At 42.9% G+C, this 27,991-nt stretch overlaps 2 protein-coding genes across 2 annotated transcripts; one reads left to right on the forward strand and one right to left on the reverse strand.

The window, feature by feature from the left end:
- Nucleotides 1–1,417: 1,417 nt before the first annotated feature.
- On the reverse strand, nt 1,418–4,590 carry MRPS17 (mitochondrial ribosomal protein S17). Its single transcript, XM_071447770.1, has 3 exons — nt 4,487–4,590; nt 3,161–3,307; nt 1,418–2,156 (listed from the first exon to the last, which is right to left on the reverse strand). Exons 2-3 carry the CDS (start codon nt 3,281–3,283, stop codon nt 1,866–1,868), a joined length of 414 nt encoding a protein of 137 aa, XP_071303871.1. The 5' UTR covers nt 3,284–3,307; nt 4,487–4,590; the 3' UTR covers nt 1,418–1,865.
- Nucleotides 4,591–6,108: 1,518 nt separating this feature from the next.
- Nucleotides 6,109–27,991, forward strand: LOC139600063 (merlin-like). The gene is made up of 19 exons (XM_071447930.1): nt 6,109–6,449; nt 9,841–10,064; nt 11,247–11,364; nt 12,961–13,086; nt 13,446–13,568; nt 15,963–16,046; nt 16,437–16,505; nt 16,929–17,011; nt 17,676–17,751; nt 18,161–18,298; nt 19,933–20,007; nt 20,347–20,460; nt 21,916–22,038; nt 22,514–22,731; nt 23,548–23,650; nt 24,276–24,403; nt 24,936–25,086; nt 25,778–25,987; nt 26,948–27,991. Exons 2-19 carry the CDS (start codon nt 10,057–10,059, stop codon nt 26,981–26,983), a joined length of 1,983 nt encoding a protein of 660 aa, XP_071304031.1. The 5' UTR covers nt 6,109–6,449; nt 9,841–10,056; the 3' UTR covers nt 26,984–27,991.

A 27,991-nucleotide genomic window follows, 5' to 3' on the forward strand; every position in this document is an offset into this window, starting at 1 on the left:
GTTTGATATGTAATTTGGTTTTAGTCACATTTTGATCTGACAGTGTGGCAAGTTCTTGAGCAATCCTCCCAGAGCCTACACTGGAAAAATTATAACCTTCTGTGATGAATCAATCTTATAGGAAAAAAAAAAGGCATTTTCACAGCTACTCAAGGGGAATTACAAGAAAAGAAAATATTAATTCCCCTAATTAGATGTAGATGCAACCTATTAAGCAAACAGGAAACCTTATCTATTTTTTGTAATTATGTAGTTATTACAACGCTTATTTCTGATGTATTGAGGGTCAAGTTCTGCTTGGGTACAACTTCAGTGCATTTCCTACAGCCCAGGACCAAACTCTGCTCTGTATCCAAGTTCTCCCAATCTCTGCTTGGATGAAGTTTCTCATTTTGCATTCACCTGGGCAGAAATCAGAGCTCAGGTTTTTTCTTTCCTTTGATCAGCCAGCTCCAGTTCCTCGGGAATTTACATAAACCTAAACCTCTGCCACAAACAGCAAGAAAAACCCTACAGCCACATGTTTAAGGCACTCCCTCAACCTCAGAGCCTGTGCCCACAGAGTTTTACACAGAGACATTTCAGTGAAAGTTTCTTGACATCCCACATGAACACTGGCATCCAAAGAGCAGCATTTTTTACTTTGAAGCACCAAAAGAACTTTAAGTTTCTCATTCCTCTGTCCCAAATAATCTGCTGAGTTCAGTCAGGCTTTTTAGGCAGCCAGAACTGATTTTGTGCAGGAAGTTCAAGGGCAAATGATCTTTAATAATGTGACAACAGCAGAAAACACAACTGGAAGCTACTCAGTTGCTAAAAATAAGATATTTTGGGTCAGAGGAGAAGATTTTAGGTCTGATACACCTTGTTTTGCTTCCTAAAGACCAACAAACACTTTGGAAAGGATTTCTCACAGCTCTCATATGCCACTATCCCCTCCCACACCTACAAATTTTAAGGCAGATGCCCTTTTAGATCCAAAGTCAGAACTTGAGGCTGCTGCAACAGCTGCAGGCTCTCAGCTTGCTGCATGCCCTGGAGGAGAGGACATGAGATCCCCCGAGCTGTACCAAGATAAAGTCATCTTTCATCACCAACTGCTCTGGCCTTTAGCTCCACACTAAAGCAAGCAGCAAAGCAGCCCCTCCAGCTCCCCAAAATGTGTTATTTTAATTAGCTTTTCTGATGAGAATAAATCTAATCACTTTTAGGCTTTGTATTCTCATCAGCTCAAAGAGATCCAGCTCTCCCAGAATGAAATTCTGCCTTTGGACAGGGACAGAGCCACCCACACTCAGCTGCCCAAAGCTTTGATTCTCACCTCTCTGCCACTATAAAGGCAAAGGGGCTGTGTTTTTGTTAAGAGTCTGGAAGTCAGAAGGCACTGTAAGAGGAAATAAGGACACAAGCATGCAGCTGGTTTTAAAATTCTACACTTCCTTTCAAAAGCTTTAATAGCATCATCTCCAGTAACCCTACAAACCACAAAAGACTGCCTGAAATACAGAACAATCAAAGAATATAATGACCCTCCCACCATAATGAAGCATCACACAGCTGAAGTCTTGTCTTAACACAGAGAGGTCATTCCAGGAGGGCAGCTGCCTTTGGGAACTGTCACTGGGGCAGAACTACAGGCAACAAAACAGAGTGTGAACACTAAACTTGCATTTTTCTCTGGATTTCCATTCAAAGCTCCAGGTGCCCATCAATCTGCAGCATCTCTTTGCATAAGCAACTACATTTACTATTTATTTTGACTACAAATTTCACTGAAACATTTAACACATCACAGCAGGGCCTCAGACATCCCTGACAGAGAGACACAAAAGCTGGAAGGCCTCTGCTTAAAAGATTTCCCCCCACTATTTGTCTGTTGAACAAACTTTAAGTTCCTGAAGTTTCTCACTTAGATAGGTGGTGTCTGCCTCGGTGAGATTTTCTGAATCTGACAGGTTTTCCAGGAATCTGGTTCCTGCACAGGGCTTTCCTGTGATGGGATCTATGACATTGCCAACCTTGAACACAATTTCAGCCAGTTCGTGTTTCACGTGTTTGCTCCTTCTCTCAGGCAGAGCTTTCAGAAGAACAATGTCTCCAACAACACACTGCTGCAGTGGGTCATGGGCAAAATAGGTTTTTCTTTTGTTAAAGAACTGTAAAAGGAACAAAAAATAAAAAAAATAAAAAAAAAAGAAAACCTTGGTATTATATTTCAAAATTATGTGATGGGTAAATATGTAACTAATATCAAATAAATAAATTTCACTAAAGTCTTATGTATGTTTTCAAGTGAGATTCAGTTTGGATCATGAAGAGAAATGCAACTGTGCACTCTACAGGTTCTCCACAGACAGCACAGCACTGCCCTTCCCAATCTCTTGCCAGGATAGTGTTGCCAACTGAGGCTGGAGGAAAGGAGATGGGGAAGAAAAGGCTCTGAAATCTGTATTTTGATGGCTTTTATGTGAGAGTTTTCTTGCTGAAATAAATTTTTTAACATAAAAAGACTTTTTTTTTCTTATTAGAACAGCAGAATTCAGAATCCTTTAAGAAATAAATTAGGTTAAGAAATAAATAAAGGTTCTTTGACTGAATAGAATATTGAAATGGGTTCCACAAGACCCATTTTCCAATCCTGACTCTATCCTTAACCTTTTGGTCACCAAAAGCAACATGGAGTGACCTCCATGTACCACTGTTTTCCTATTTAAAATTGAGAAAGTACAATTTTTAACCTTCTTGTTTGAAGAGCATCCATAAGGGCTATATTCAAGATCACAGTAATGTTACAATTACACATACAGAAAAAAACAGCTATAAAATTTATCCTACAAGTGACTAAAAAACTGTCAAGTCTCCAAAGCATGCTCCACATCGACATGAAAAATTAAATCTAAGTGTGAAACAACAAAAGCTTATCTTCCCAAAAAGATCAAATGAAGTGCATTAACAAGGCACTTCAAAGAAATACATTTAGCAGGTAATTTGTAAGTCCTCACCACTCAGTGCTTCTCATCCTCTGCAGTCATCCCCACAGCCAGATTAAAGGGTTTGATTAGTAAAGAGTCATCAAAACTTTTAAAGAATTGAATCAGCAGAACATTTCTGCAGAAAATACAAAACCCACCAGGCAGGAGAGGTTGTTCACTGGTGTTACCTTTAGCAAGTAGGGATCCAGCACAAGCCTTGTCACTCTCACTTTGGCAGTTTTCTGCATTTTGGTCCCAATTACTTTCCCCACTATCCATTTTGCATGGACAGCTCCACGTGGGACAGACATTGTTCAGTTATGGTCATGCAGTGCCTGGCAGCAAGAAAAGCAGATGTGTTATTGTGACAAAGTAAGAAACATAAATGTTTTTCTGATGAATACAAAAATTTCCTTATTTTAGACTAACAGCTTCATTAGGTCATTTTGTTGGAAGAACAGTTCAAATCTCCATTTATTGCACTAGCTCAGCCTTTTTGACAATACAGAAGGGATGTCACTATGTCCTTTTTATCAGTAAAACTTCCTTCAGGACAGCAGCAAAACTGGACAGAACAGCGTGAGGAGGAGACCTTACCCCACACAAATGAATCATTCCAATTGTCACAAACACAACAGAGAAAAGTGTAGCTGTGGAAATTATTCATTTAATAATGAATGACACACGCTCCAGCAGCTGTTTTGGCTGGAAACCTGTTCATCAGAACAGAGTGCACCCAAACAAGGGAGCAGCCTACAGCTTTTGTTCAATCATTTGCTTCTGTGCCTCTCATTATCAGCACAGCTGATGGAACCTAAGGAAGGTAATGAGCTTCCCAAGCAATAAATGACACATCAAAGAGCTGTCTGATCCATACTACACGTATTTGCTTTTTAGTTCTTTCCTGCAAGTAAATTCTATTCCATTCCCTTATTTGGTTTAATTAGGGAGAGCTTTCTGTACCACTCTCGCAAGAATCAGGGGAAAAGCCAACAGAAGCCTTAAATCAATACTAAAACTAATGGAGATTAATGGCCATTTTCTCTCCCACTCAGACTGGCTCAGCACAACCAACACCTGTAAACTCTCCATTCTCCCCAATTTGTAAGACACTCGCTTTGATGTCCTAACACATCAAAAGCAGAGTTTAGGGACACAGGGACACAGCCAGAGGATGAAACACTTCAGCAAACACTCGGGGGCTGCAAGGAATCAGCGTGGGGGGCCCTCCTGCACCCCACGGCTAAACACCCCGGGCAGCCAGGCGTGTGCAGCGCGGGCAACACCCACGGAGCACCGGCAGGCAGGAGAAAAGAAGAATTTAAGAGACGGAGCCCTGAGCACCCCCCCAGCGCTCCGCACCAGGCCCTGCCCCGGCGCCTCCGTGCCAGCAGGGCCGCGCAGGCAGCGGGGCTCAGCCGGGCGGGTCATGCAGCACCCAGAGCGCAGCCACGGCACGGGGGAAGAACCCGCACAAACGAGCCCGAGCCCCGGGCAGCCCCGTCCCCTCTCACCGCCGCTACCGCCGCCGCGCCTCGGGGGCCTTAAAGAGACGGGCCCGGAACGGGCGGCGCCGAGCACGGAAGCGCCGCGCGGCGGGAAGGGGCGGGGCCTGGGCGGGGCCAGGGGCGGGGCTTACCAGGGGTATTTAAAGGCGCAGGCGGCGGCCGCCCCCTCAGAAGCAGTGAGGGGGATGCGGGTGTGCGTTGTGTGTGTAGAGATTGATTAAAGTTGGAAAAGATCTCTAAGAGCTCTTTAAAGATCCTTTAATGGTGGTAGAGGGGAAGCCTTAAGGGGAGTGGCTTAGGTCGCTTCATTTGTTCATCTTTGAGAAGATGAAACTGAGGTCACACCCCATTGTGGTCCTCAATATTCTCATGAGGGGAAGAGGTGGGACAGGTTCTGATCCCTTCTGTCTCATATGTGACAGGATTTGATGAAATGGCTGGAGCTGAGTTAGGGGAGGTTTGTGTTGGATATTGGGGAAAGTTTTTTTTTAAATTTTTTCACCCAGAGCATGGTGAATTTATTTTTTCACCCAGGAGCATTGTAATAGGCTCCCTGGTGCAGTGGTGATGACACCAAACCTGACAGAGCTCAGGAACTCTGATACGTGCTGGGGTTCCTGGCACATTCTGTGCACTGTCAGGAGTCGGACTTGATGTTCCTGATGGGTCTCTTCTAACTCAGGATATTCCGATTCTTTGATTGTTGAGTCCAGCTGTGTCTCCATCACTGCCACCATAACCCCAAACCACATCACCCAGCACTCAATCCAGACATTTCCAGGGATGGTAACCCCACCATGGCAACCTATTCCCATGCCTGACCACCCAAACAGTGAAAACCCTTTTTCCTAATATCTAATCTGAATCTTCCATCTCAGTTTAAAGCTGTTTTTCTTGTATTCTCACTGCAGTAGAAAAAAAATGACCCTACCTCACCACAACCTCCTATCAGGTAATTTTGGGGAGGGATAAGGTTCTTCCCTGATCCTCCTCTTCCAAACAAATGCAGGCTGTGGGTGCTGAGGGATCCTTCACATTTTGGGGATGGAGCTGACTCTCAGTGCAGCCTCTTTGAGGTTTCTGCACATCAGCAAGTGCTGTGCTCTCCCCCCTGCTGATAAGCGATGGACGTGAGACAAATCTTGAAGGTTTTCCATATAAATCCAGAATAATTATAGTAGATATGGAGTAAGAGCTGGCCTGTCCTTGCTATCCATAACCTGGAGGATACTTCAGTTTCTGTTAGCAAAAAAAAAAAAACCCAAACCACTTAGAAACTGAATAATGGCAAAATTATTGGACTTTGAGGTAACATGCTCCTGTTTTTTCCCTGTGACTTCAGGCTGAGACCATCCCTTTTTTATTTAAATGTGCTCACTTACCCCTTTCTGCTGATATTTTGGCTGCTGCCCAGTTTAGAGCCTTGTTCTCTTTTTGCTGTGGGTGTCCCATCATCTCTCACGGCAGGAAGAGGACAGGTAGGGAATTATGTTTAATTAACAGCACAACTCCAGGCAGTCTCCCTTGTTAAGGTGGCTGATACGGGCAGAACAGGAGATGCTGTTGAAATAATTTGATCAGATACCATCCAAGGAATTATTCACGAGTTCATTATCAATTTTTACAGGTATCCAAGCGAAAGCTCGTGGCTTTCTCTTATTTTAGTGCCTGGTTATTTAAAATATAGAGCAGGGAGTGGGGAGGAGCCGTGGTGCAGGCAGGAAATGGTTAAAGAGTTCCTATCACCTGGGAAAGCAATCCTTTGATTTTTCAGAGGGCGCTAACATGCTGCAGCTCATGGAAACAAAGGGAAGGAGATCAAGTAGAAAAGTTGTTCTTGGATTTTATTCTCAGTGGCAAAACTTGTGAGGGATGCATATTGATGTCTGCGGGGAAAATACGGAGTTTTTGGATTAAAAGGGATTTTTTTTCCCCCTTTCTTATCATCATTCAAAAAAGGATCCGTGAGGTAAGTCTTGATCCAACTGGTGACTTTAGAGAACTTCTTTTAAGAGTGAGGGGTAAAAAAAAACAAACCAAAAAACCTTTATCTTGCTGACCCATTTTTTAAAACAATGAATTCTTTGCTGAAATCGTTCCTCGGGCAGGGAGCAGAGGCAGGAGCGTGAGTCAACAACTGCACGGAGCCCACGACGCTCTCTCGCCTGTGTTGTCTGCATTCACATCGTTTGCATTCATTCCCGAGCTGGAGTATGGAAATTCAGGAACCGGGAGGAACATAATGAGTCAGGGGAATTCGCCACTCGGAGTTGCAGTAAATATTTCAGCGCTGACACTCTTTCAAGCTGCAGTGCTGGCTGTGCTAATGTGATTTTGCAGTGGGGTGCTTCAAGCATCTCCTGGTGGTGGCTCTTAAGTCATTCCCAAGCCTTGTCTCTTGAATCCTCGCTGCTGTCCCAAAGGTTTTGTGTTTCCAGCTCCTGTAAGGACCCTGCTGATCCTTTCAGGGCTGATTCATTATGGAGGTGTAAGAGGGGTCTCGATTGCCATTAATTCTTTGCCTGTCTGCACCTGAGTTCTCACCTTAAAAAGTGCTGCTGGGTTTTGTGTGCGTGTGTGTGTGAAAACAGATGATTTTTCACCCCAGTGTGGCTGCCCCGAGGGTGATGGATGGTCATGACTGTCACCGAGAGCCGGTGCCACCTGAAGGGAAGTTTTTACACCCCGTGGAGAACCCTACCAACCCCATCCATTCACCTCGAGCATAAATTCCTCCCAAAATTCACTGAGCGTAAATTGCACCCTCACTCTTGCGCAGCTATTTGCCTCCAAGGTGCTGAGTTCTGGTGCATTTCTGGAGCTCGGTGAGTGCGTGTGGCGCTGCCGGTTTCGCTTTTCCCTCCCTGGCTGCCCTGGGTGCCGTGCGCTCTGTGGGTGCCTCCCCGCGTGGATCAAAGCTTCAGGGCTGTGCTGGGACGCAGCAGCACCACTGGGACACAGCCACCTGGCCAGTTCTTCCTGCTCTTCCCCACGCTTTGCTCCTGCTTTCTCATTCTCCAGGAGGGAGAACACTCAAACCCAGAGCTGCTGGATGCCCCTCCTTTCATCTTGGGCACCGACAGAGTCTTGGGTTTGTTGTTTTTTTGTTCCTCGCGTTTCATTCCCCATCTCTGCCTTGCTGTTCCCCTCACCACACCAAGCTTTTATCACTCATCTCCCCGTGCTTGTTCCCAGCTCCTGAACTCCCTGTTCCCAGGTTCTGGCTGGGCAGGAGTCTTTCATCACCCTGCCCTGTTTTGCATTCATGCTCTGATCCATCACGTTTTGCTCCTTCTGGATTCCCCGTGGCACCTGCAGGAATAAATCACTGGAGCTGGGTGTCAGGAGCCTGGGAGCACTTGATTCCCTGTTGTTAGAAGGAATTGCTTTTACATTTACACAAAAAATTGCAAATCCTTGTCTTTTTTTTCTTTTTTTTTAAATTGTGTCTTTTTTCAGCAAGATTTCTCTTATTTTGAAAAAGTTCTTTTTCTAAAATCTTGTCTGCTAAGTGCTCTTGCTTCTGTTGTCAGGATCTGACATTCATTTCAGCTATTCAGTGTGAAAACCCTTTCCAATTTCTTTACCAGCGCTATTGATTAAAATGCAGTTTACTTTTCTGGGGAAAATTTGATATTCAAAAATGTCTTTTTGCTGTGAGTCAGAATGTACTTTTCCATGGAATAAAAATTCTGGAAAGAACAAAAAAAATGCTATTGGAAATGTTGAACAAATTATATTGTCGTTTCAACCTGGTTATATAAGAAAAAAAGAAATAACTTCAAAGTCCAAATGAAAAGCTCTGGTATTTTTCTCATATTTTGAGAAAATGAGTACATTTTTCTCCAGCTGTTCAATTTTATCTGTTCAGAATTTTCCATATGAAACTCTGAGAATGTTCTGTACTGGCCTTAACTCCAAGTTCCTGTTTAACCCAGCTGGCTGTTTCAGGTTACATATTAAAAATGAATTATGAAGCTTTTTTCTCCTTAGTTTTCAACCATTGATGTTTCTTCTAGAAACTAATAAAACTATTTCCATTTTTGTGTATAAGTCCGTAGTTCTCTGGCTATAAATGTTGTATGGTACAATAATTTACAGTTTTGAAGAAAAACTGATGGAAAAGATCTTTGGAATGCAACAGGTTAAAATTTAATTTTGCAGATTAAAGATCAGAAGATGTCTCTGGTAATTTACTGCTGGTTTGGATGCCCTCACATGATGCTCTCCCTGTCAACATTGCTGTGGTCACTTTGGGGATTTTCAATATTTTTCCTTAATTGAAAACTCTTTGCTGTGCTAAGTAGAGAAGACCTGAGCTCTGCTCAGCTGAGCTGCTTAAATTATAGAGGAAAGTCTGTGGCAAGATCTGGTTTTCACTCTAAAATAGAATCCCTGAGGGGAAAGGTGCCCTGGGGGTGGTGGGATTTGGGCTCTAGGTGTGCTGTTCTTAATTGCACTGATTTTGGGTGGTGTGGCCACTGCCAGGGGGGACCAGCGTTGTGGGTGTCCTTTGAGGGTTTGGGTGCCTCCAGTCTCCAGGAAAATGCTGTCACATTGTTTTGGGGGCAAGTTCAGAAAGAGAAATGCTTCTCCATCACCATAATATCCTTGAATCCTCCTCAGTCTGTTGTCGGGTCCGGCTGTCTGTCTCTGCCCCACACGGGTAGGGCGGTTCTTGGGTGGCACGCGATGTAAAGGATGAGTTTGGACTCTTCAGCTTTTCGATCTTCAGGTTGTTTATTATTTCTTATCTACAAAATTTTTCTGTCTGCCCAACAGAGGTTTGATCTGCAAGCAGTCACAGGCACTCTCTGCCCACCCACGGGGCGGTCATGTCTTTTTATACTAAAATCTACGTACACAATGTTTACCTTTATTTCCCAATGCTTTTCACCCATGTTAGCAAGTGCACCTTCACCATGAACCAATCCCCAAGTGCCAACATCACCACAGGAGATGGAGGACAAGAAGAAGAAAGAAGAAGGACGGGACACGCTTTGATCTCTCTATCTTGTCTCTATAACTCCCTTGTACCAAAAACTTTAAAGTTTGTATCTCACTTTCTAAATGTGTCTCTTTTACACCTTGTACTCTAAAGTGATTCTCTTGTCTTCAGACTCTTGTTACTTTTGTGGATGGATCAAAATCAAGCCACCAAACACTCTTGGCAACATTCCAGGATTTTCGAGACTTCCAAGGGTTCTCCTGGCATCTCTGGACATCGGGAACGATGTGCTGAGATCCCACAGTCTGTGACTTCATTAATGCCATTATTCCTTGTCCTGAAGAGCAGCCCATTACCACGTCTCACCACTCATCCTTTCTCTGTTCCAACCTGTGCTTTCATCTCCCCACAGATGATTTTCTAGCCCTTGGACCTCTCCTTTGGACCCCAGTTGTCTTCCCAGCTCCACAAGTGGTGACCCAAACCCGGACAAGCCTTCAGCAGAAGCTCCACCTGGAGGGAGAGGACTCCCCAAATCCCCAGTGGTGTCAGAAGATGAATTTCCTCCTGAGCTCCCCACTCTGAGTTGTCTCCCTCCCTTGTTCTCAGCTCTGCCTCTGCTATCCCTATGATTTGGTAACTATTTTATCTATTCCCTGCCTCTACTTCCCTATAATCTCTAAAGAAAAACTTCCATATCTGTTTCACCTCAAAAAAAAAAAAACTTCCATATCTATTTCACCTCCTATTTAACCCCTCAAAATCTGTGGGAGGGTGGCACAAACAAAGTAAGTGGAAAAATCAATACATTTGCAAGCCAATTTAGAGCTCAGCAGAAAAAAAAAAAAAGAGCAAAATATTTTATGAAATCCTGGAAGGTGCAGGCAAATGGAAATTTTCAGTTTCAGCTAGAGCTTTATTTTGGAATTCCTGAAGGGGAGGTTGGAATTCTGCCACACTGTAATAGTTTTGTATTGCAGGAAACCAGGAATGCCTCAGTCTCTTGCCCTGTGCAGTTCACAGATTCTCACTACATTATACAAGTTTGACCTGTTAATTTTATAAAGTAAAAAGAAGCAAAAACCTTTACAGGCTGATTTCCTGTGCTCAGAAAGAAATGCCTGAGAACTGCCTGGAGCAGATTCACACCATCATTTAACTCCAGCTTTCAATATTTGGTTTCCACAAGACTCTTGTGCCTGTGGAAGCAGCATCTCCTCAATTTTTTGGGTGTCATGGAGGTGATTACGTTTAGAACAGAAGATTTCTGATGGAATTTTCTGTCAGTTTCTGCAAAATTAAATTAATTTCACGAGAACGTCACTGGGAAAATTCTTGTTCTAAAAACCTTTTATTATTGTGAGTGAGTAGCACACGGGAATGTGGTAAATTCAGCTGAATTTCATTGCATAAATTCTTGGCATTTGTATAATTTCAGGGAGTTAAAACCTCATGTTATAAAGAAATCCAATAGTTTAGTTGCTGAAGGAGCCATAACTGATGGGAAAGGATTGTGCTGGATTTGATAGAATAAAGTTTAGCTGCATTTTCTGGTGTTCTACTCAGTGGAGATGCTGCAGAGAAAGAGAATTTTATTTATGGTAGCCAAAATCTGAGAAAAGACAGCAATAACATTTTTCTGAGCAACTTCCTTTAAAGGAGCAAAGTAATTTAAAAGGTTTTTCTTTCAACATCCTTGTTAGCCACAAAAAATGCATCTCTAACGGTGAATTTATTCTGCATGTTTGGACTCATCCTAGTTTGGAATCTAACCAAGAAAATGCTGCTGAATTTCCATCCTTCAATGTTGAATTTCAGGTGTGGCTGCCCTCATCAGCTGAAAAATATGTCCATCAGAGGCCTGAAGAAGAAACAACCAAAGACTTTTAAAGTCAGAATTATAACAGTGGATGCTGAGATGGAGTTCAGCTGTGAGGTGAGAGGGTCAGCAAATGCTGGGGAGTGCCCTTTGTGTTAGCAAGAAATTGGAAAAAATTCAGATTATCAGCTCGTGCATGGTCTTAAAACTGATGTGTTATTTTTATAAATGATGAATTATTTACTCTCAGGTGTGTTCTCTTAACTCTGTTTAGAATTTAAAGCTGTTTGCATGAAATCCATTTGACTGACACAGCTGAATTAATACTAAACCTGCTTTCTTCATTCCAATTGTTTGCAAGGATTCCTACTTCTCCATTAAATTAATTTTTGTTTTTTGGAACTGACACAGCTCTTTAAGACACTTCCAGCTTGGTCAGAGCTGGTGCTAAGATGTTGATAAAATAATTTATAAACTGGTTCTTTTGTTGAGCTGGGACATTCTCTTCCAATTTTCCATTTATAAACTCCAGTTCTTTACCTGCAATGGGTGTTTGGATCTCTGGGCAGAAGAGAAAAAAGGATTGATGAAAAAGCTGGCAGTTCTATTAATTATGGCTGATAAATTAATTAGGGAAATCATGGCTGGGGAAAAAGAAATGATCAATTGCTAAATAAATTTGGCTTCACTATTGAAGGGACAGAGCTGTCCCTGATTAATTAATTCCTAATCCAGCAAAAGCAAAACAAGGCACACAGGTGTTTTGGGGAGTTAGAAAATTCAGTTCCAGTGGGACTGGCAGTTTTAGTGAGACCTGACTGCTCTGTGAGCCATTTCATGTAATTTATTAGGTCCTTCAGAAACAGCATAGATTAATCTTGCATGACTTACTGCTCTGCAGTACTTGCAGGCAGAATTGTGAAAATAAGGGATTTGGAAAATCTGATTTAGAGATCAGAGTCCTTGTTAACAAATAGTGTGTTCCTTCCTTTGCTACCTCTCCTTTCTCCCCAGACACTGCTCTGTTGCTGGGATAATTTCCAGCTTTCCACTCAAATACTGCCTAAAAGTCCTAAAAGTTCCCCCCCCCCCTTATTTTTTTTTTTCCCCATTCAGTTTTTAGTTTTAGCAATTAGCTCAAATCATCTTTCTGAACTGTGGTGGCACAGATGAGCAGCCTCCTTGGTGAAGGGAACAAGGCATCAGACTTGTGTGAATTTGGGACCTTGAATCAAAGTTTGCTCTCTGTGGCTGCTAAATTGAAATGAAAATATTGAAGAAGACTCATTTAAATCAGAGCAGGATAAAGGCTTGGCCTGGTGCCACTGAAATACCTGAGGGGTGTGAAAGGTGGATCTGTTCTCATTGTTCAGCATTCCTACCCCATGTCCTGATTTGATTTCCCCTGGCTTTCTCTCAGTCTCTCCAATTTCTATAAACCATTGAGTGAAAATTTGGGACAAATTATTAATAAAGACTTGCCACATCCCAGGGAATCAATAATACAATCCTCATTCCCTCCAGTGCTGGGTGGTGAAATGACTCCAGCTGCTCTCTGGATGTGTCTGGAGAGGGAGAGGAGGTGGAACACAGCAGCAAGAATATTTCATTAAAAACCTAAAGATGAAATAAGATTTCATAGGAGAAAGGGCTCAAATGGAGCAAGTTCATTTAGGATACACGTGTTTTTTTCTTGATTTTTCTCTCCCTCAGATGAAGTGGAAGGGGAAGGATTTGTTTGACCTGGTGTGCCGAGCCCTTGGTTTAAGGGAGACCTGGTTCTTTGGTTTGCAGTACACAATTAAAGGAATGTGCACCTGGTTAAAGATGGACAAAAAGGTACAGGAGACAAAATGGGTGGCAATGAATTATTTACTTCTATCAATATTGACTTTCTGGAGCGGGAGAGCTAAAGGGATGTGTTCCATGACAACTGAGAATTTGACATGGTGGCTTTTTTTAAAGGTGAAAATGGGATTATTTGCTCTGATTGCTTCTATCCCATTTGACCTGCAGCATCCCACACTAATCACCACTGATTGCTGGTAGATTAAAGCTCAGAATTCCCCTTCCCTCTCAAATATGGGGAGCCTTTAAGTGGATTATTGGCTGCTTTCTGATTTTCCTTGGGAATATTATCTTGAGACACTCATGTATCCTTTTTGCTGCTGATTTGATTTTATTTTATCTGTCAACAGGTTTTAGATCAAGAAATCCCTAAAGAAGATCCCATTAGCTTTCATTTTTTGGCTAAATTCTACCCAGAGAAGGTAGAAGAGGAACTCTTACAGGAAATTACCCAGCATTTATTCTTCCTTCAGGTCAGGAAAAGTTTTGAACCATGAATTCCTTCTGTATTTCCCCCAGTCCTTTTGCATTGTCTTTGATCTTGTTGGCAGCTCAGGATGATTTTGCTTGCTTCAGCTGTATCAAGAACTTTGTAGGCATTATTTTTATGAAATACAAACATTTCTCCTGCCTGCTGTGGGTTTGTGTCCAGGTAAGCTGAATGCTTCATCTTCTGCACGTTTTTGTGACAACACTCAGCAGTTTGGGGGATAATTCCAAATCTGGATATTCCAGGCTTGTTTTGCTCCTTAATATGTGTTAAAAAAATTAAAATTCCACGCAAAGCTGGAACTGCTGGAAGAACTGTGAGGCTTTTAGAGAAATTTTGTGCTGGAGAGCAAAACCTCTGGAAAACAAGGACTCCTTAAAACTTCATTTTGGATTGTAGGGATAAAAGATCATGGGATTTGATAGGCATTCTGAAATCCAGGTTTGTTCCCATGGCAAGGTTTGAGAGGAGCAGAGCAGCAAACACCATTGGAGCTCCATCAAAAAGCAGATGAAGGAGCAAATTCTTGGAGCTTTATGAAAAATAAAGATGGATCAAGCAGGAAAAGCTGAGTTTGGGATGGTCACTTCCCATGTCTGGGACATCCAGCCTCTCTCCTGAGTTGCTCTGGAGTCCCTCTGGAAGTTTCAGCCCCTGGGGTGTTGCTTTATTCCAGCAGGATGAGTCTGTGCAGGTAACTGGGATAAATTCAGTCTGCAGCTGGAAATAAACCCAGTAAATTCCCTTGTTCCTTGAGGAGGATGTGCTAATGAAATACTGGGGAAATGCTGCAGCTCTGAGGGTTCAGAAACCCACCAGAACCTCATCCAGAACCTTCAACCACTTGGCAGTTTATTTCTTCAGCTAATTTTGGAAAGGAATGAGGACAGCAGAACTCTTTTAATCCTGATTTTTCCACTTTTTTTTTCTTTCTTTTCTGCTTGAACCTGCCTTAACTAGCAGATATGCAATTAGCAAATTCTTCTCATTCCAAAGTAGGAAAACAAGGCTGAAACAAATTGGAACTTGCAAAGTTTCCTGACTTTAAGAACTTCAGCTCACACCTGGATGCTAATAGGAAAAACATGTTCAGACATCTGGATGCCTGAAGATTTCAGCTCTCCTGACTCTTCAGACCTTTGCAAATTAATGTGGCAGAAATGCCTGAATAAATGTCAATGACTAAAGCTAAATATTGTCTGCTTAAAGATGAGGTAATTTATTGCTTCTTCATGAAGTTCAGCAAAAAGTCCTTGTAAAAACTGATCAGAAACAAACAAACAAACAAAACAACCCAGACACTTATGGGGGATTTATCCACATTGCTCTAAATTCTGGAGCATGATTTGCACTCTGGAGAATGAAAGCTGGAGCTTTCCAAATTGGAAGAAAAATCTTTTCATTCTTTCCATTTTAACAGCTTAGGAAGAATGTTCCCTGCACTGTAACTCAGCTTCACAGATTGTGCTCACCAGGGACTAAATTTAAAAGCAAAAACTTTCTTGGTGGCTCATTTCAGTTCCCAGCACCTCCAGAGGTGTGTTTGTGAACAGAACTTGTGCTAGCTCAAGTCATTTTTCTATTTGGAAACGTTTAAGACTGTGAGCTATGCAAAATTTTGTTGCCTTGTGCTTGTTCCTAAGCTGAATACACCTGAGAGGAGGATTTGGGAAGATTAATTTCCCCTTCCCTCTTTGGGTTTTCAAACAGAAATTGCACAACTGATTTAAAATCAAACACCACCTTACAAACTATAACACCTCTGCTCTTGGTAGCACCACAGGTTATTAAAATGAAAAGAATGTTGAAAGACTCTTTAGCATTGTCTGATTGTGCTTAGACCATTGGAAATGAATAAATGAAGTGCTTTATTATTCAGCTTCTCTTTTGAGAATCTCCTTTATTCTCTCATTCTGGAAAGCTGCAGAACATTTATTATGGTTTTTATATGGCAGCTGCACAGCCCTGAGCCTGCTCTGCTTGGACCTGACCTCCAGAGCTCCCTCCCAGCCTAAAATCTGATGGCTGATGTGATGCAAAGCTGACTTTTCCAAAGGCAGGAAAAAGAAAAAAAAGAAGGATTGTTAAAAGAAATGAAGTGCAGACAATAAAATTGATGTTTTATAGGATTTTCTTTTACAGGACTCCTTATGGAAGTGTGTGGAGAGAGCTGACTGGCATTTTTGGTCTCATTAAATGCATTGCTAACTAAAGGCTTCCTGTGTTCCTGAATGCCAATTTCTTGTTGCTGTTATTAACTCCTAAAAGTGATATTTGGTGCCAAGTTCTAGTCTGGGCATGTCTGCTTTCATTTCAAGCCTGACTTAAGTCCTGACTTTGAGCTTTTGGAACTTCCCCCTTTTTTCTGTTGGTTTAGGTTAAGAAGCAGATCCTGGATGAGGAAATCTATTGCTCACCTGAAGCTACAGTTTTACTTGCTTCTTATGCTGTTCAGGCCAAGGTTTGTGCATAGAAAATCTCTTTTTTAATTGACTTTTTTTCTGGTTTAACCAACACATCTACATGGTGGTGTGTAAAATACAGCAGGGGTAAAATTTGCTGGTAAAGTTGGTCATCATGGGAGGTACAAGCACAGCTAGAAAAAAAAACATTAAATGCCACTACAAGGATTTTTTCCTATGCTTCTGCAATTTAAGGGATGTATTTGGTCCTAACATTTTAGTGTAATCTTTCTGGAAGGATCTTCCATGGACTGCTCAGACTGAGGGGATGTGTGCAGTGGAACCAAAATAAAATCTGCATTAAGCTTTCACTTCAAACTATTCAAGGAACAACTCCCTCAACATTCTGCCTCTAACAAACTGAAATAACTTTTCTTTTTTTGGGACAGTATGGTGACTACGACCCAAATTTCCATGAGCCAGGTTTTTTAGCCCATGATGAGCTGTTGCCCAAAAGGGTGAGTCTTAATTTTATACAAACCCAAATATTTGAATCTCCTTTTTTGAACCTCCTTTTTTGCAGTGCAAAAAAATCTTTGAGTCTCCTCTTTTGCAGTGGAAAATGTTTGAATCTCCTTTTTGCAGTGGAAAATGTTTGAATCTCCTTTTTGCAGTGCAAAATGTTTGAATCTCCTTTTTGCAGTGCAAAATGTTTGAATCTCCTTTCTGCAGTGCAAAACTTCTCAGTCTCCTTTTTGCAGCGCAGCTGTTGCTGGGGATTAATTTACAAACATTTAAAACATTAATTAATGTTAAACTAATTAAAAAACTCTGCAAAATGCCCAGGCTGTGAGCTGCACCTCTGCATTCACTTTGCCTGGGAGAGGCAGAAGTTGAATTTGGATTTTCCTGGGGATCCAACCTCCCTCCTTGTCCTGCAGGTGCTCAGGCAGTACCAGCTGACAGCAGAGATGTGGGAAGAGAAGATCACTGCCTGGTATGCTGAGCACAGGGGCATTGCCAGGTGGGAAACCTTTGCATTTCTCAGAAAATTTCTTTATTTATGGGATTTGTTGTTCTCAGTGTAATTCAGCCTGTCTGGAAGTCCAATTAAGCAATAAATAAGAACTGTTAGCACCCAGAGGCAGCTTTTTCTAATATTTGGGTTCTGTTTCTTTCTGTTCTGGAGGCTTCTTAGCATTATTTTTATTGACTGTTCCTCAAGATTTACTGATTTACTTGGAAGGGAGAAGAAAAGTGGGGAGAGAGATTCTCACTCTTCTTTGGCCTTGGACAAAAGCTCTGTCCAATACTCATTTCTCAATGAACTCTATTTCCTGAAAGAAATATATTAATGGAAAACAATGGAAGGATGGTTTTCCAAGACATGGAGTGGCAAAACTAACACAAGGATAAGACTTTTAATGAATTTTAATGAAGATTACACTATCCATGAGTCATCTTTTGAAACAGATGCATCTGTTATTCTTTATTATTCCTTATTTTATTCTTTATTCTGTCCAGATGCTGTTTTTATTATCTTTTTTTTCCTATTACTGAGAGCAAGATGGCAAAACTAAGTTTGTACAAAGGGTCAGATTGCCTGTTCTTTTCTAAGTGGGAAATGGAGAGTCAGCCAGGAGAGAAAGGCTGGAAAGGCATTTCATAATCATGGCTTTATTCTCCAGGGATGAAGCTGAGATGAACTATCTGAAAATTGCCCAAGACTTGGAAATGTATGGTGTCAATTATTTCCCAATTGCTGTAAGTGCCTTATTTTAGCAGTTTTGACTTGCTGCAGATAATGGTGCTGTCCTTTTCAAGTCCTCCAGGGAGTTTGGAACTGGGACTCCTGACTTCTGGTTTTGTTCTAACTTGGTTTTCTTGCCTGCTAAATAAGCAGGTGAATAAAATAGTTAAGATTAATATTTTACAACCTGACAAAAGTTTTGAGTAACTCCAGGTGTGGAATAGGAAGGAGAAATAGTTTGAGCTGCTATAAGCAGCCTAGAGGACTGAATTTATTATTACCAGTGACAGCACTCATAATATTTTATATAAATACCAATTGCCTAAATACAAGCAAATATCAATATATTAAAAGAGGTGCTTCTTGTCTGTGGTTGTTTAATGTCACCAAAAATGCCATTTACTCATCTCTCTTGTTTTTTAGCAAAATAAAAACCACACAGATCTCCTGCTTGGAGTTGATGCCAAAGGTATTCATATCTACAGCATTAATAACAGGTTCTCCCCCAATAAATCCTTTGAGTGGAGCTCTATCAGAAACATTTCCTGTAGTGAGAAAGAGGTATGATGGCTTTGATGTATTATTCTTTTTCCATGGGCATGGGTGTGGACTGGGATTCTTGGAACAGGCTGAAAGCTTCCTCTGTTGAAATAATTTTGGGGGAGAAGGGGAAAATCCTGGGGAGCTTTGTTACAAAACTAAAAATAACAGCCCTGCCTTGCAGATGAGCTCTAAACCTCAGCTCCCTGAGGCTGCTCTGAGGTCTGACTCTGTTCTGGCTCCTTCCCTGCTGCTTGGCCTTTGCAAAACAAATGTGTTGATCTCTGAAAAAGACAGATATTATGAATGCCACCGTGCCTGCCTTCCTCAGTTATCCCAGCAGGAATCCCATGATCCATAAAAACCTAAATGCTGTTTGCACACACAGAAGCCCTTGCAGCTGGGCCTTGGAGCCCAGTGGCAAGAGGAGACATGCAGGGAGGTATTAATGGTTTTCTGCCTCACTTCTGCCAGTTTGCTGGGACATGATTGCACTCCCCAGCACTGCAGTTTCACTGTGAAGCCCAGCTTTTGCCTCTAGAAAGGGAAGGAGTGGGGAAAATTTATTCTCAGTCCAAATCATTGGCTGTGTGGAAGGGTATAATCAGAAAAAACAAACCCAGGGAAACTACAGTGCTACTGGAATACCTGGAATTTGTCAGCCAAAGGACAGCACAGCCTGTTCTGTTTTCTGTGGGGCTTTTGGAAAACAGCCCACAGAAACTGAGATGTAAAATTGAGATGAGATTTTAGATTCATATCCATTAAATCACAGGGGGACTGCAGGTTTGCTGCCTCCAAAACAGTTTTGGTCTCTGATATCATCAAACTGCCCCTGAGATGTGTGAATAAACTGCTTTAACTCCCTTTTGGGGGGAAATTTTGTGTTTAAGGTTCACTTTATTCAGGGACACATCACAGCCTTGCTCCTCAACAGGCTGCCAGTCATTACCTAGAGGGTGAAAGGAGCTCCAGGACATGATCCTGGTGACTCAGATGCCCTGGAATTATACAGGAATTACCTTGCAAATGAGTTAAAGGAATTAAATGCCAGGGAACTTGTGAGGAACAGAATACAGGGCCCTAAAAAAAATTTTAAAAAGGGTCAGATTTTGTTCTGCAGCGAGACAGAGCACAAGGAATGGAGTGAAGCACTGAGCTGGCAGCAGGAAAACCCTGCCTGGCCTCTGGGAACAGCTTGGGACTGAGAAAGTGAGGAAGTCTCCAGGACTTTGACCTGGTGCTCTGAAGAACAAGCCCTTAGGCCCTTGACACATTTGTCTATCCCTTCAATCGTTGCTGCTCTGAGAGGTGTTTGGCATTTCCCTGGCTTTAAGGCCGTGCCTGCTTCTAGGGATTGCTGCTGTTCTCCTGATGGCCAGGGCTTGTTCCAGAGCTCTGGGCACAGTGCACAGGTGGCTTCAGGAAAATCCCCATCCACACTGGCACTGAGCTGGGCCTGGGGGTTCATCCTCCAACACAGCTTGATTCTATGGACAGAACCAGTTTTACATCACTCTGCCCCTGTATGTGGCATAAATCACTGCCTCCTCAGGGAGAAGTGGAGATGAGCTCAAGTCTGCATTGGTTTTAATAGTTCCAACTTGCTTTCCTCCTCACTGTGCTTCCTTTCTTCTTTGTTTTTCATTTTCTAGTTAACTATTAAACCCCTTGACAAAAAAGCAGAAGTTTTCAAGTTCTTCTCCTCTCAGCTCAAAGTGAACAAACTGGTGAGTGAACTGTTTTCTTGCTTTAAAGCTGAGCCTGGTGATACTGACTGAGAAATATTGTTTGGAAACAAAATTGTGATCTTGGGATCTCAGCCTGTGTAATTCAGGGAAATGGGATCAGAGGGAGATGAAGGACAGGAGGAATCTCCATCCTGTTACAAATTTACCTGAGCTGTTGTGTGCCTGGCTGTGGGCCTGCCCTGGCTGCTGATTTTTCTTGGAGCTGCCAGCACTTGTGCTGAAGGCAGAATTGTCCTGTGAGGCCAGAGTGGGCCTTTTGTCCCTCTGGCAGGGGCACAAATCCATCAAAACCCCATTTGCTTTGCCTTTCCCATCCAGATTTTCCAGTTGTGCATTGGAAACCATGACCTGTTTATGAGGAGGAGAAAAGTGGACTCCATAGAGATCCAGCAAATGAAAGCACAAGCCAGGGAAGAAAAAGCTAGAAAAAAGGTAGAATTTTCCTGCTTCTGTGTTGTTGAAGACAGTGATTATTATTGCAGCTCTGGATTCCATCAGTGTGTGTGTGGGAGGTGAGGAAGTGCAGCAGGATTGAACGTGGGAACAGCTCTGGCATCTGAGGAGGTCAGAGGTGTTTATGTGGAGTGGGGTGATCCCAAAGATCAAACCAGATCAATCCAAGGGCTCTCCCAGCAGCCTGAAATAACCAGGAGTGCCTGCCTGAGGAGTTTAGTGCTGCAAAGTTCAGGCAGCTTCAGCATCTCTGGTGAGCTGGAGAGCAGCCCCTTCTCCATTTGATGCATTTCACTCAGGCCCAGCTGAGGCTCTGCTGCAATCCCACTCTCACTGGGATTTCTCACATTTTCTGAAAAATCCCTTCACCCAGGATTTTCTCCTGGGAAGCTGAGAAGCCTCAGAGAAAAAGGGAAACAATAATTATCTCATTTGTTTCTCCTGTGCTTTGCTGCTCTGGAATGTGTTTGGAGATTGTTTATCCAACAAGTGGTTGTTGCATTAGTTTCATGTCAATTGTTTTAACTTAATGAGCAATCACAGTCAAGCTGTGTCAGGACTCTGAAAGGAGTCACGAGTTCTTCATTAGTATCTTTAAGCCCTCTGTCAGTATCCTTTTTCTATTCTTTATAGTTTAGTTTAGTATTCTTTAATATAATATAGTATAATAAAATAATAAATTAATAATAATAAATTATAATATATTATAAATAATATAATAAATAATAAATAATATAAAACAAATAAATATAATAAAAATAATATAAATAATAATAATAAAAATAATAGATAATAAATTGTTTACCAACAGGTGGTTGTTTCATTGGTTTCATGTGAATTGTTTTAACTTAATGACCAATCACTGTCAAGCTGTGTTGGGACTCTGGAAAGAGTCACAAGTTTTTCATTAGTATCGTTTTATCTATCTTTTAGCCTTCTAAAAGGCTAAAAGATAAAAAGATACTAATGAAAAACTTGTCTGTATCCTTTCTGTATTCTTTAGTATATTTTAGCTTAGTATTCTTTAATATACTATAGCATATAATAATAATAATAATAATAATAATAATAATAATAATAATAATAATAATAATAGTTACTATTATTATTATTTTGAAAAATAAATGTTTTACCAACAGGTGATTGTTTCATTGGTTTCATGTGAATTGTTTTAACTTAATCACCAATCACTGTCAAGCTGTGTCTGGACTCTGGAAGGAATCACAAGTTTTCATTAGTATCTTATTAACCTTCTATAAATATCCTTTCTGTATTCTTTAGTATAGTTTAGTTTAGTATTCTTTAATATCATATATTATCATAAAACAATAAATTAGCCTTCTGAGAACATGGAGTCAGGTTCATCATTCCTCCTTTCCTTGGGGGTCCCTGAAAACACAACATCCCACCAACTATTGCTCATCCTGCTTCCAGATGGAGAACCAGAGGCTGGCCAGGGAGAAGCAGCTCAGAGAAGAAGCTGAGAGAGCCAAAGAAGAGCTGGAGAGGCGCCTTTTCCAGCTGGAAGATGAAGCCAGGCAGGCCAATGAGGCCCTGGTGAATATTCTTGTGCTTGATGGGCTTTCTTGGTTTGGAAGCAGGATTTTTTTTGACTCAGGAGCTCAGACAAGGCTGGGGAGTTTCTGATCACTGGTGGAAAGGGCATGCAGGAATCCCTGGGAAAACCCTGATCTGCCATAATCTGTGAGCCATTCCCTCCCTGTGTTTGGCTCACAGTGCTCTCTTCAGCCTAAGAGCAGGGGAAAAGAAACAATTTTGGAGCTGAAATTGGGAGAGAGAGGCAGTTGAAGGGGCTGGCTTCAGCTTTGTCCAGCTCTAAGATTTTTCTCCTTGCTTTGTAGAGGTGAGACACAGGAAATTCTGGAGCAGAGGAGAGGAGCATTACACCCTTAAATTGTCTGGTTGTTATTTAAGAATTAATATTTTATCACTTGGTAAATTATGTCTTCTGCCTGCAGGGGTGATTTTGGAGGTTCTAGACAAGGAACTAAGGAAAATTCTTTCTCCTCAGCTCCGATCCCAGGAAGCAGCAGAGCTGCTGGCTGAGAAAGCCCAGATTGCAGAAGAAGAGGCCAAGCTGCTGGCCCAGAATGCTGCAGAGGCCGAGCAGGAACGCCAGAGGCTGGAGATCACAGCTCTGAAGAGCAAGGAGGAGAAGCGGCTGATGGAGCAGAAGATGCGGGAGGCGGAGCTGATCGCCGTGAAGCTGGTGAAGGAGTCAGACAGGAGGTGGGGTTTGCTTCCCCGGCTCTCTGTGATCCCAGCTGGGCTGTAGGGAGGGCTGCTGTCCCCAGAGCCCAGCCCTGGAAGGGGGAATTAGTGCTGAAGTGACACTTCAGAGAGACTAAGCCTCCTTGTGCCTTGTTTGTTCCACCTGGATGCTGTTGTTGTATTGCAGGTCAAGTTTACAGAGGATCAGATGCAAAGCTTGTTTGGCAAGAAAGAGAATGTTTAGCAAGAAAGATCCAGAATGCTGAAATGTCTTCTGTTTAGTGTTATCAAATGAGGACTGGCTACCTATCTAAATTTACTCTTTGTACCCTGTGAGATATGAGGCTGTTTTCATTCATTAGTACCAAGTGAATGGTCTCTTGTTTCCCTTTCAGATCTTTAAGAAGTGTAAAGCCAGGTAAACTCATGTGGAATATAAACAACTCTGAGTGTTTGCATGTTCCCTGAGCATGCAGAGCAGGGCAGTGTTGACAGAGGATTTTTAACCCTGTTATTAAGAAATCCTGCTACTTGTTTTAGGAAACTTGCCAAAATAAAGAGCAACCTCTCCCCACCTCAGGGAGGATCTGATGGCCTGGAGAGAATCTGTATCAGCAGGTTGTAACTGAGCCCATGGAAATTAGGAGTAGGAAAATTCAGCCACTCTGTGCAGCAGTGTCTCTGTGCTGCTGTGCCCAGTCAGGAGCATCCTCCCACGAGTGCCTTGGTGTAAAGATAACACAGTAATGGACTTCTCTGGAAAGTGGTGAGCCCTGAAATCCCTGTGTTGGTTGGAAACCATCAGCCATTGCCCTCAGGATGTTTCTCTTGCAGAGCCAAGGAAGCAGAGCACCTGAAGCAGGACCTGCACGAAGCCCGCGAGGCTGAACGCAAAGCCAAGCAGAAGCTCTTCGACATAACCAGGCTTAATTATCCTGTAAGTTCTGCTCCACAGGGCACCACTTCATCCTCAGAGATAGTCAGGTGTTGATGGCATTTTTCTAGCCCCCATCAAGCTGAATAGTGGCATGGCTGCCTCCAGCTGGGGGACAAACTGGTGTGGAAAAAGCAGTGTGTGGAAGCTGGGTTTGTTCAGGGTGGTAAGAAAGGCAAGGCAAGAGTTAAAACCAGAACTGCACTCAGCCTCTGCTGCCTTGCCTTCATGTCTAAGTCATGGTGCCATTGCAGCCAGGCAGTTTTTGTGGACGTGGTTGTGCTGATCCAGCTGTGTCATCCTGGCACGTCCATCTGTCTTTAGGCAGAGCAGGTGAAGTTGTCCCCAGCAAGAAGGCACTGCTGAAGGTCTGTGCCCCAACTCCCTGTTCTGCCCCAGCCCTGCTGAGGCTGGGTTTTCATTCTCTGCTCTAATAGGAGCACTGCAGCCAGGATAAATCTCTGCTCTTGGATTTGTGGGTTGTGGACTTCAGCTGGGTGCTAGGGAAGGGCTGCAGGAGCAGCTGTGTGTCTCAGAAAATAGCTCAACATGGCACTCTTGCAGAACAGAGGAGAGAAATCCCAAATCCACCAGATCTGACTGACAGTGCTTGTGTTGCCTCTTCCAGCACATGGCCAAGTACCCCCAGTACTCCCCAGGTGACAGCAGAGATGCCAACTTTGACAAAGGATCCATCAAGCTGGATTTGAAGGACATTGACCTCAAGAGACTCTCCTTTGAGATAGAGAGAGAGAGGTATCAGCATGCCTGTGGTGCAAATGGATGAGAAAGGCAATGAAATCTTTGGGAATCAGTTAATTTTTAACTAATTTGGGATGTGCATGTGGCTGGGGAGCCTTTTACTGAGCTGCTGTGGGTGATGTCTGTGTCACACTGGCTTTTCACACAGGGGAAGGGGTTTTGGGTGGCATCAAGCTATGATAAATCCAGAACCTTCCGTCTTGGGGAGGGACAAAGCACCTTGCTGAACTAACAGCATGTGAGAGGACAGAAGTTTCCCTCTAGTGCTAAAGTGTGGAATTGCTGGGGGCTGATCCATCAGCCATCCCTAAAGCTGGAAGGAAATGCTTGGTGCAAAGTTAGGAAGCAAAAAAAAAAAGAAATGAACTTGTCACCGGGTCAGGGGAGCCAGGCTGGCATTGCCAGAGTTCATTTTACTTATAGAACATAAAAGAAAACAAAAACCAGCACTCCTCCTTCCACAAACACCTGTTCTTGAGTTAAATTGTGCCACCCTAAACCTTTTGCCTCCAACGTGTGGACTCAGGCTGGACTACTTAGAAAACAGCAGGAAATTCGAAGATCGGCTGAAAGAACTGAAATCTGAAATTCATGCTCTGAAGCTGGAGGAAAAACAGGCTGGGCTTTACAGTCACTGGAATGAAGTCCTGGGCTCCTTGGATCGCTCCTTAGGAAGTGTAAGAACCCCAAATCCCTGCCCCTTTCTCCAGCATGAACCCCAAAATGGAACAGTGTGGGTGTGCCAGAGGGAGCTGCTCTATTCCAGTCCAAGCCTTCACTACCCTTGATGATAAAATATTAGAAGCATGAGCACTTTTAGAGGAAAATTCATGTCAAAACAAAATCTTAAGGCCTTTTTTCCTGCACTGAATACCAGGACCATCAGCAAAAAATAATCATCTCATTTTATGATTATGAAATCACAGTCAGGGTTTAAGGTCTTGGAGCAAATGAAATTGTTGTGACTAACACATTCAAATGTGGTTTCTTACAGTTTGCTTCACATTCTCATTAATGTGCTTTGTGGTTGCTGAAAGTCATAAAAGCCTTGGTGTGTTTCTTTTTTTTTTTTTGAGGGCAATGAGGAACTAGACCCAGATTTTTGTCATAAGTTGCGTGTTATTTAAATAAACTCTTTGGCTTCTTCCTGCAGCAGGGCAGGAATAGGGCTGGCTTTGTCTGCAGGTTTTTCCTCATGTAGCAAAAATGGCTCTGAGTCAATGGTTTTTTAGAGACAGAAGGGAGGCTTGAAAAATGATGAGGAAAGATGGTCTTTATTTTCTGACTACTCATCTGATGTTCTTTTTGGCTTGATGAGTGTTGATATAGAGAGGGCATTAAATTTCCACGTGCTCTGTTCTTTTAAAGGCCCCATCATGGATGGAAACCTTCGAAACTGGAGATGCAGTGGATGGAAATCTGCAAAGACCTTTCCCTGCTTACTTGTTAAACACTGCAAGCAGCTGGCCCTGCACCAACAAAATTCAGCACATGGTGCCAGTGGAAAAGTCATCTTCTCAAGCCAATTCCCTGGCTGCCAACAGTGTGGGCACAGGAACCAGAAAACAGATTATAAAGGTAATCAGATTCATAAATAAATTCCGAAATGTTGCCTAAAAGTTGAGAGTTCAGAGAGGGTGGCTGCCTGTAGGGACCTGGTTTGTCCTGCTCTGTCCCAGCCTCAGAGTTGACAAGGATTTTGCAGTATTTTGGAGCCCCTGGTGCTGGCACATCATTTGGGAATGTTTATAACTCGAGGCTGCCTGTTTTTTCTCACTTCTGATCTAAGCTGGAGTGCAAAGCTGTAAGCCTTGGTAAATGAAGCAGAGATGTCTGTACACAGTAGGAGGATCTGTGTTAAATTTTATTTGTACCAGCCAGACTTGGAAATGAGAAATGTGCTCCCAGGTATAGAGAGCTTAAAACATACTGTGCCTGTCTCCTGCTTTTAAAAAGCAGGGAGGAAGAGACCAATAAATCCCCAGGCTCCCAACAGCTCAGTTCTCTTCCATGTGCTCCCTGTCAAAGAGGCCTGAAGAGCAATGAGCTGGGTGGCAGGAGAAAACAACCTGCTTTGAAATGTCACTGGGCTGGAGAATGAGGAAGAGCTGGAAGGAAATGTGGTCTGGAGCAGTGGGGAGGAAATCAGCTGTCTGTGGGCAATGCTAATTGGGCAAGGTGCTGGGAATGGAGAAAGCCTTGATGGATTTGTTGTGGTTCGGCTGAACAAAACTGGAGGGGTTTAGGATCAATTAAAAGCTCCTGAATATAACATTCAATACCTCCTTCAGGGTTGGTGTGTTTAGAGCTAAAGGACACAGCTGAGTGCAGCAGCAGCTGAGGGAGCAGCTCCTTCTGAGGCAACAGAAACAGCTTTTAAGACTAAACTCAGGGGTGAGGCAAATTTGTTTAAAGGAGGAAGAAAAAGCTATTGCAGAGCATCTTGCAAAAGGCTCCAGAGTTGGAGGAGAGGAAGACCTAGAGCAAAGGCAGCTACTTTCAGCCAGCACTAATTCTCCCTCTTTGATTTGCCTGCAGGTTCAGCAGCATGACTCAGATGTGATCTACATTTGAAGCCCCTCATTTCCTTGCCAGCCTGGTGGGACTGGTGGCCTTTTTACCTCTGTGGGGACACTTGGGCAGCTCTGGCTGCTGCCAGCTGTGAGAGACAAGGCACTGTGGATCCAGAGCTGCCATCCAGCTCCCAGGCAGGTGCCAGCAGCTGGGAATGCCACCAGTGCCCCCAGTGTGGCTGGGAGCAGTGCAAAGCCAGAGGAAATGTTGTTTATTGCCTGTGCACTTTGGAAGGAACACTTCACACTTTGCTAAAACCCTTCCTCCCCCAGGTGTTTCACACACTTAGAGCTCTGCTGCTGGAGGAAGGATGCAAGGCAGCAAGTGCCCAGGAGGTGTTTGGGATGAGAAAACAGAACACAAGCTTGGTGTTTATCTCCACAACAGACTAATTATGGTTTTGGTCCAGTCCCTAGGACATGACTCCCACAGAGCTACTCGATGTTTTAGTGTTTGCCTGCCAAGTATTTTCCTTCTCCTCCCCAAACATTTCTTGGTTCACTTAATTGATTTGCATTTCTCTGTGAGAAATCTCAGCTTTTAATTCCAGATGCAGAAGTGGACATCTTCAAGTACCTCCCATTCCTGGGGGAATCCTTTGTTTGGAATGCAAAGCTTCTGTTCTTCCAGTCCCTGACCAGATCAAGCATTTTCTGCTCGAGCAAACTTTGCATACATTAACTGCCTTCCCACTTCTGTGCAGCACAGCTCCCAAATTAGACAAAGACAAAAGATGCTGTTGGTGTCTGCTAAAGTGGGACTTGTTTCTGGTGGGGAGAGGTGCATGCAGCAAAGTGCCTGCCTCATTAGTAAAACCCACTTGCATTTTCTGGTTTTGTGTGTGTTTAAGTGTCTGCTTCTCCATAAATCTTCACTCTGAGGACTTCTGGGGAAGCAGACAACATTCAGCTGTAGCTAAAGCAGGAGCCCAGCTGAACTTGTGACATGTGACATAAAAATGAAAAGTTATGTTGTTAAATGTCTTGTTCTAAAAGCTGAGATTAAAGA

Source organism: Agelaius tricolor, unplaced genomic scaffold (assembly GCF_023055355.1).
Source record: "Agelaius tricolor isolate 1412-34295 unplaced genomic scaffold, bAgeTri1.0.p SCAF_25, whole genome shotgun sequence".
NCBI classification, from domain to species: Eukaryota; Metazoa; Chordata; class Aves; order Passeriformes; family Icteridae; genus Agelaius; species Agelaius tricolor.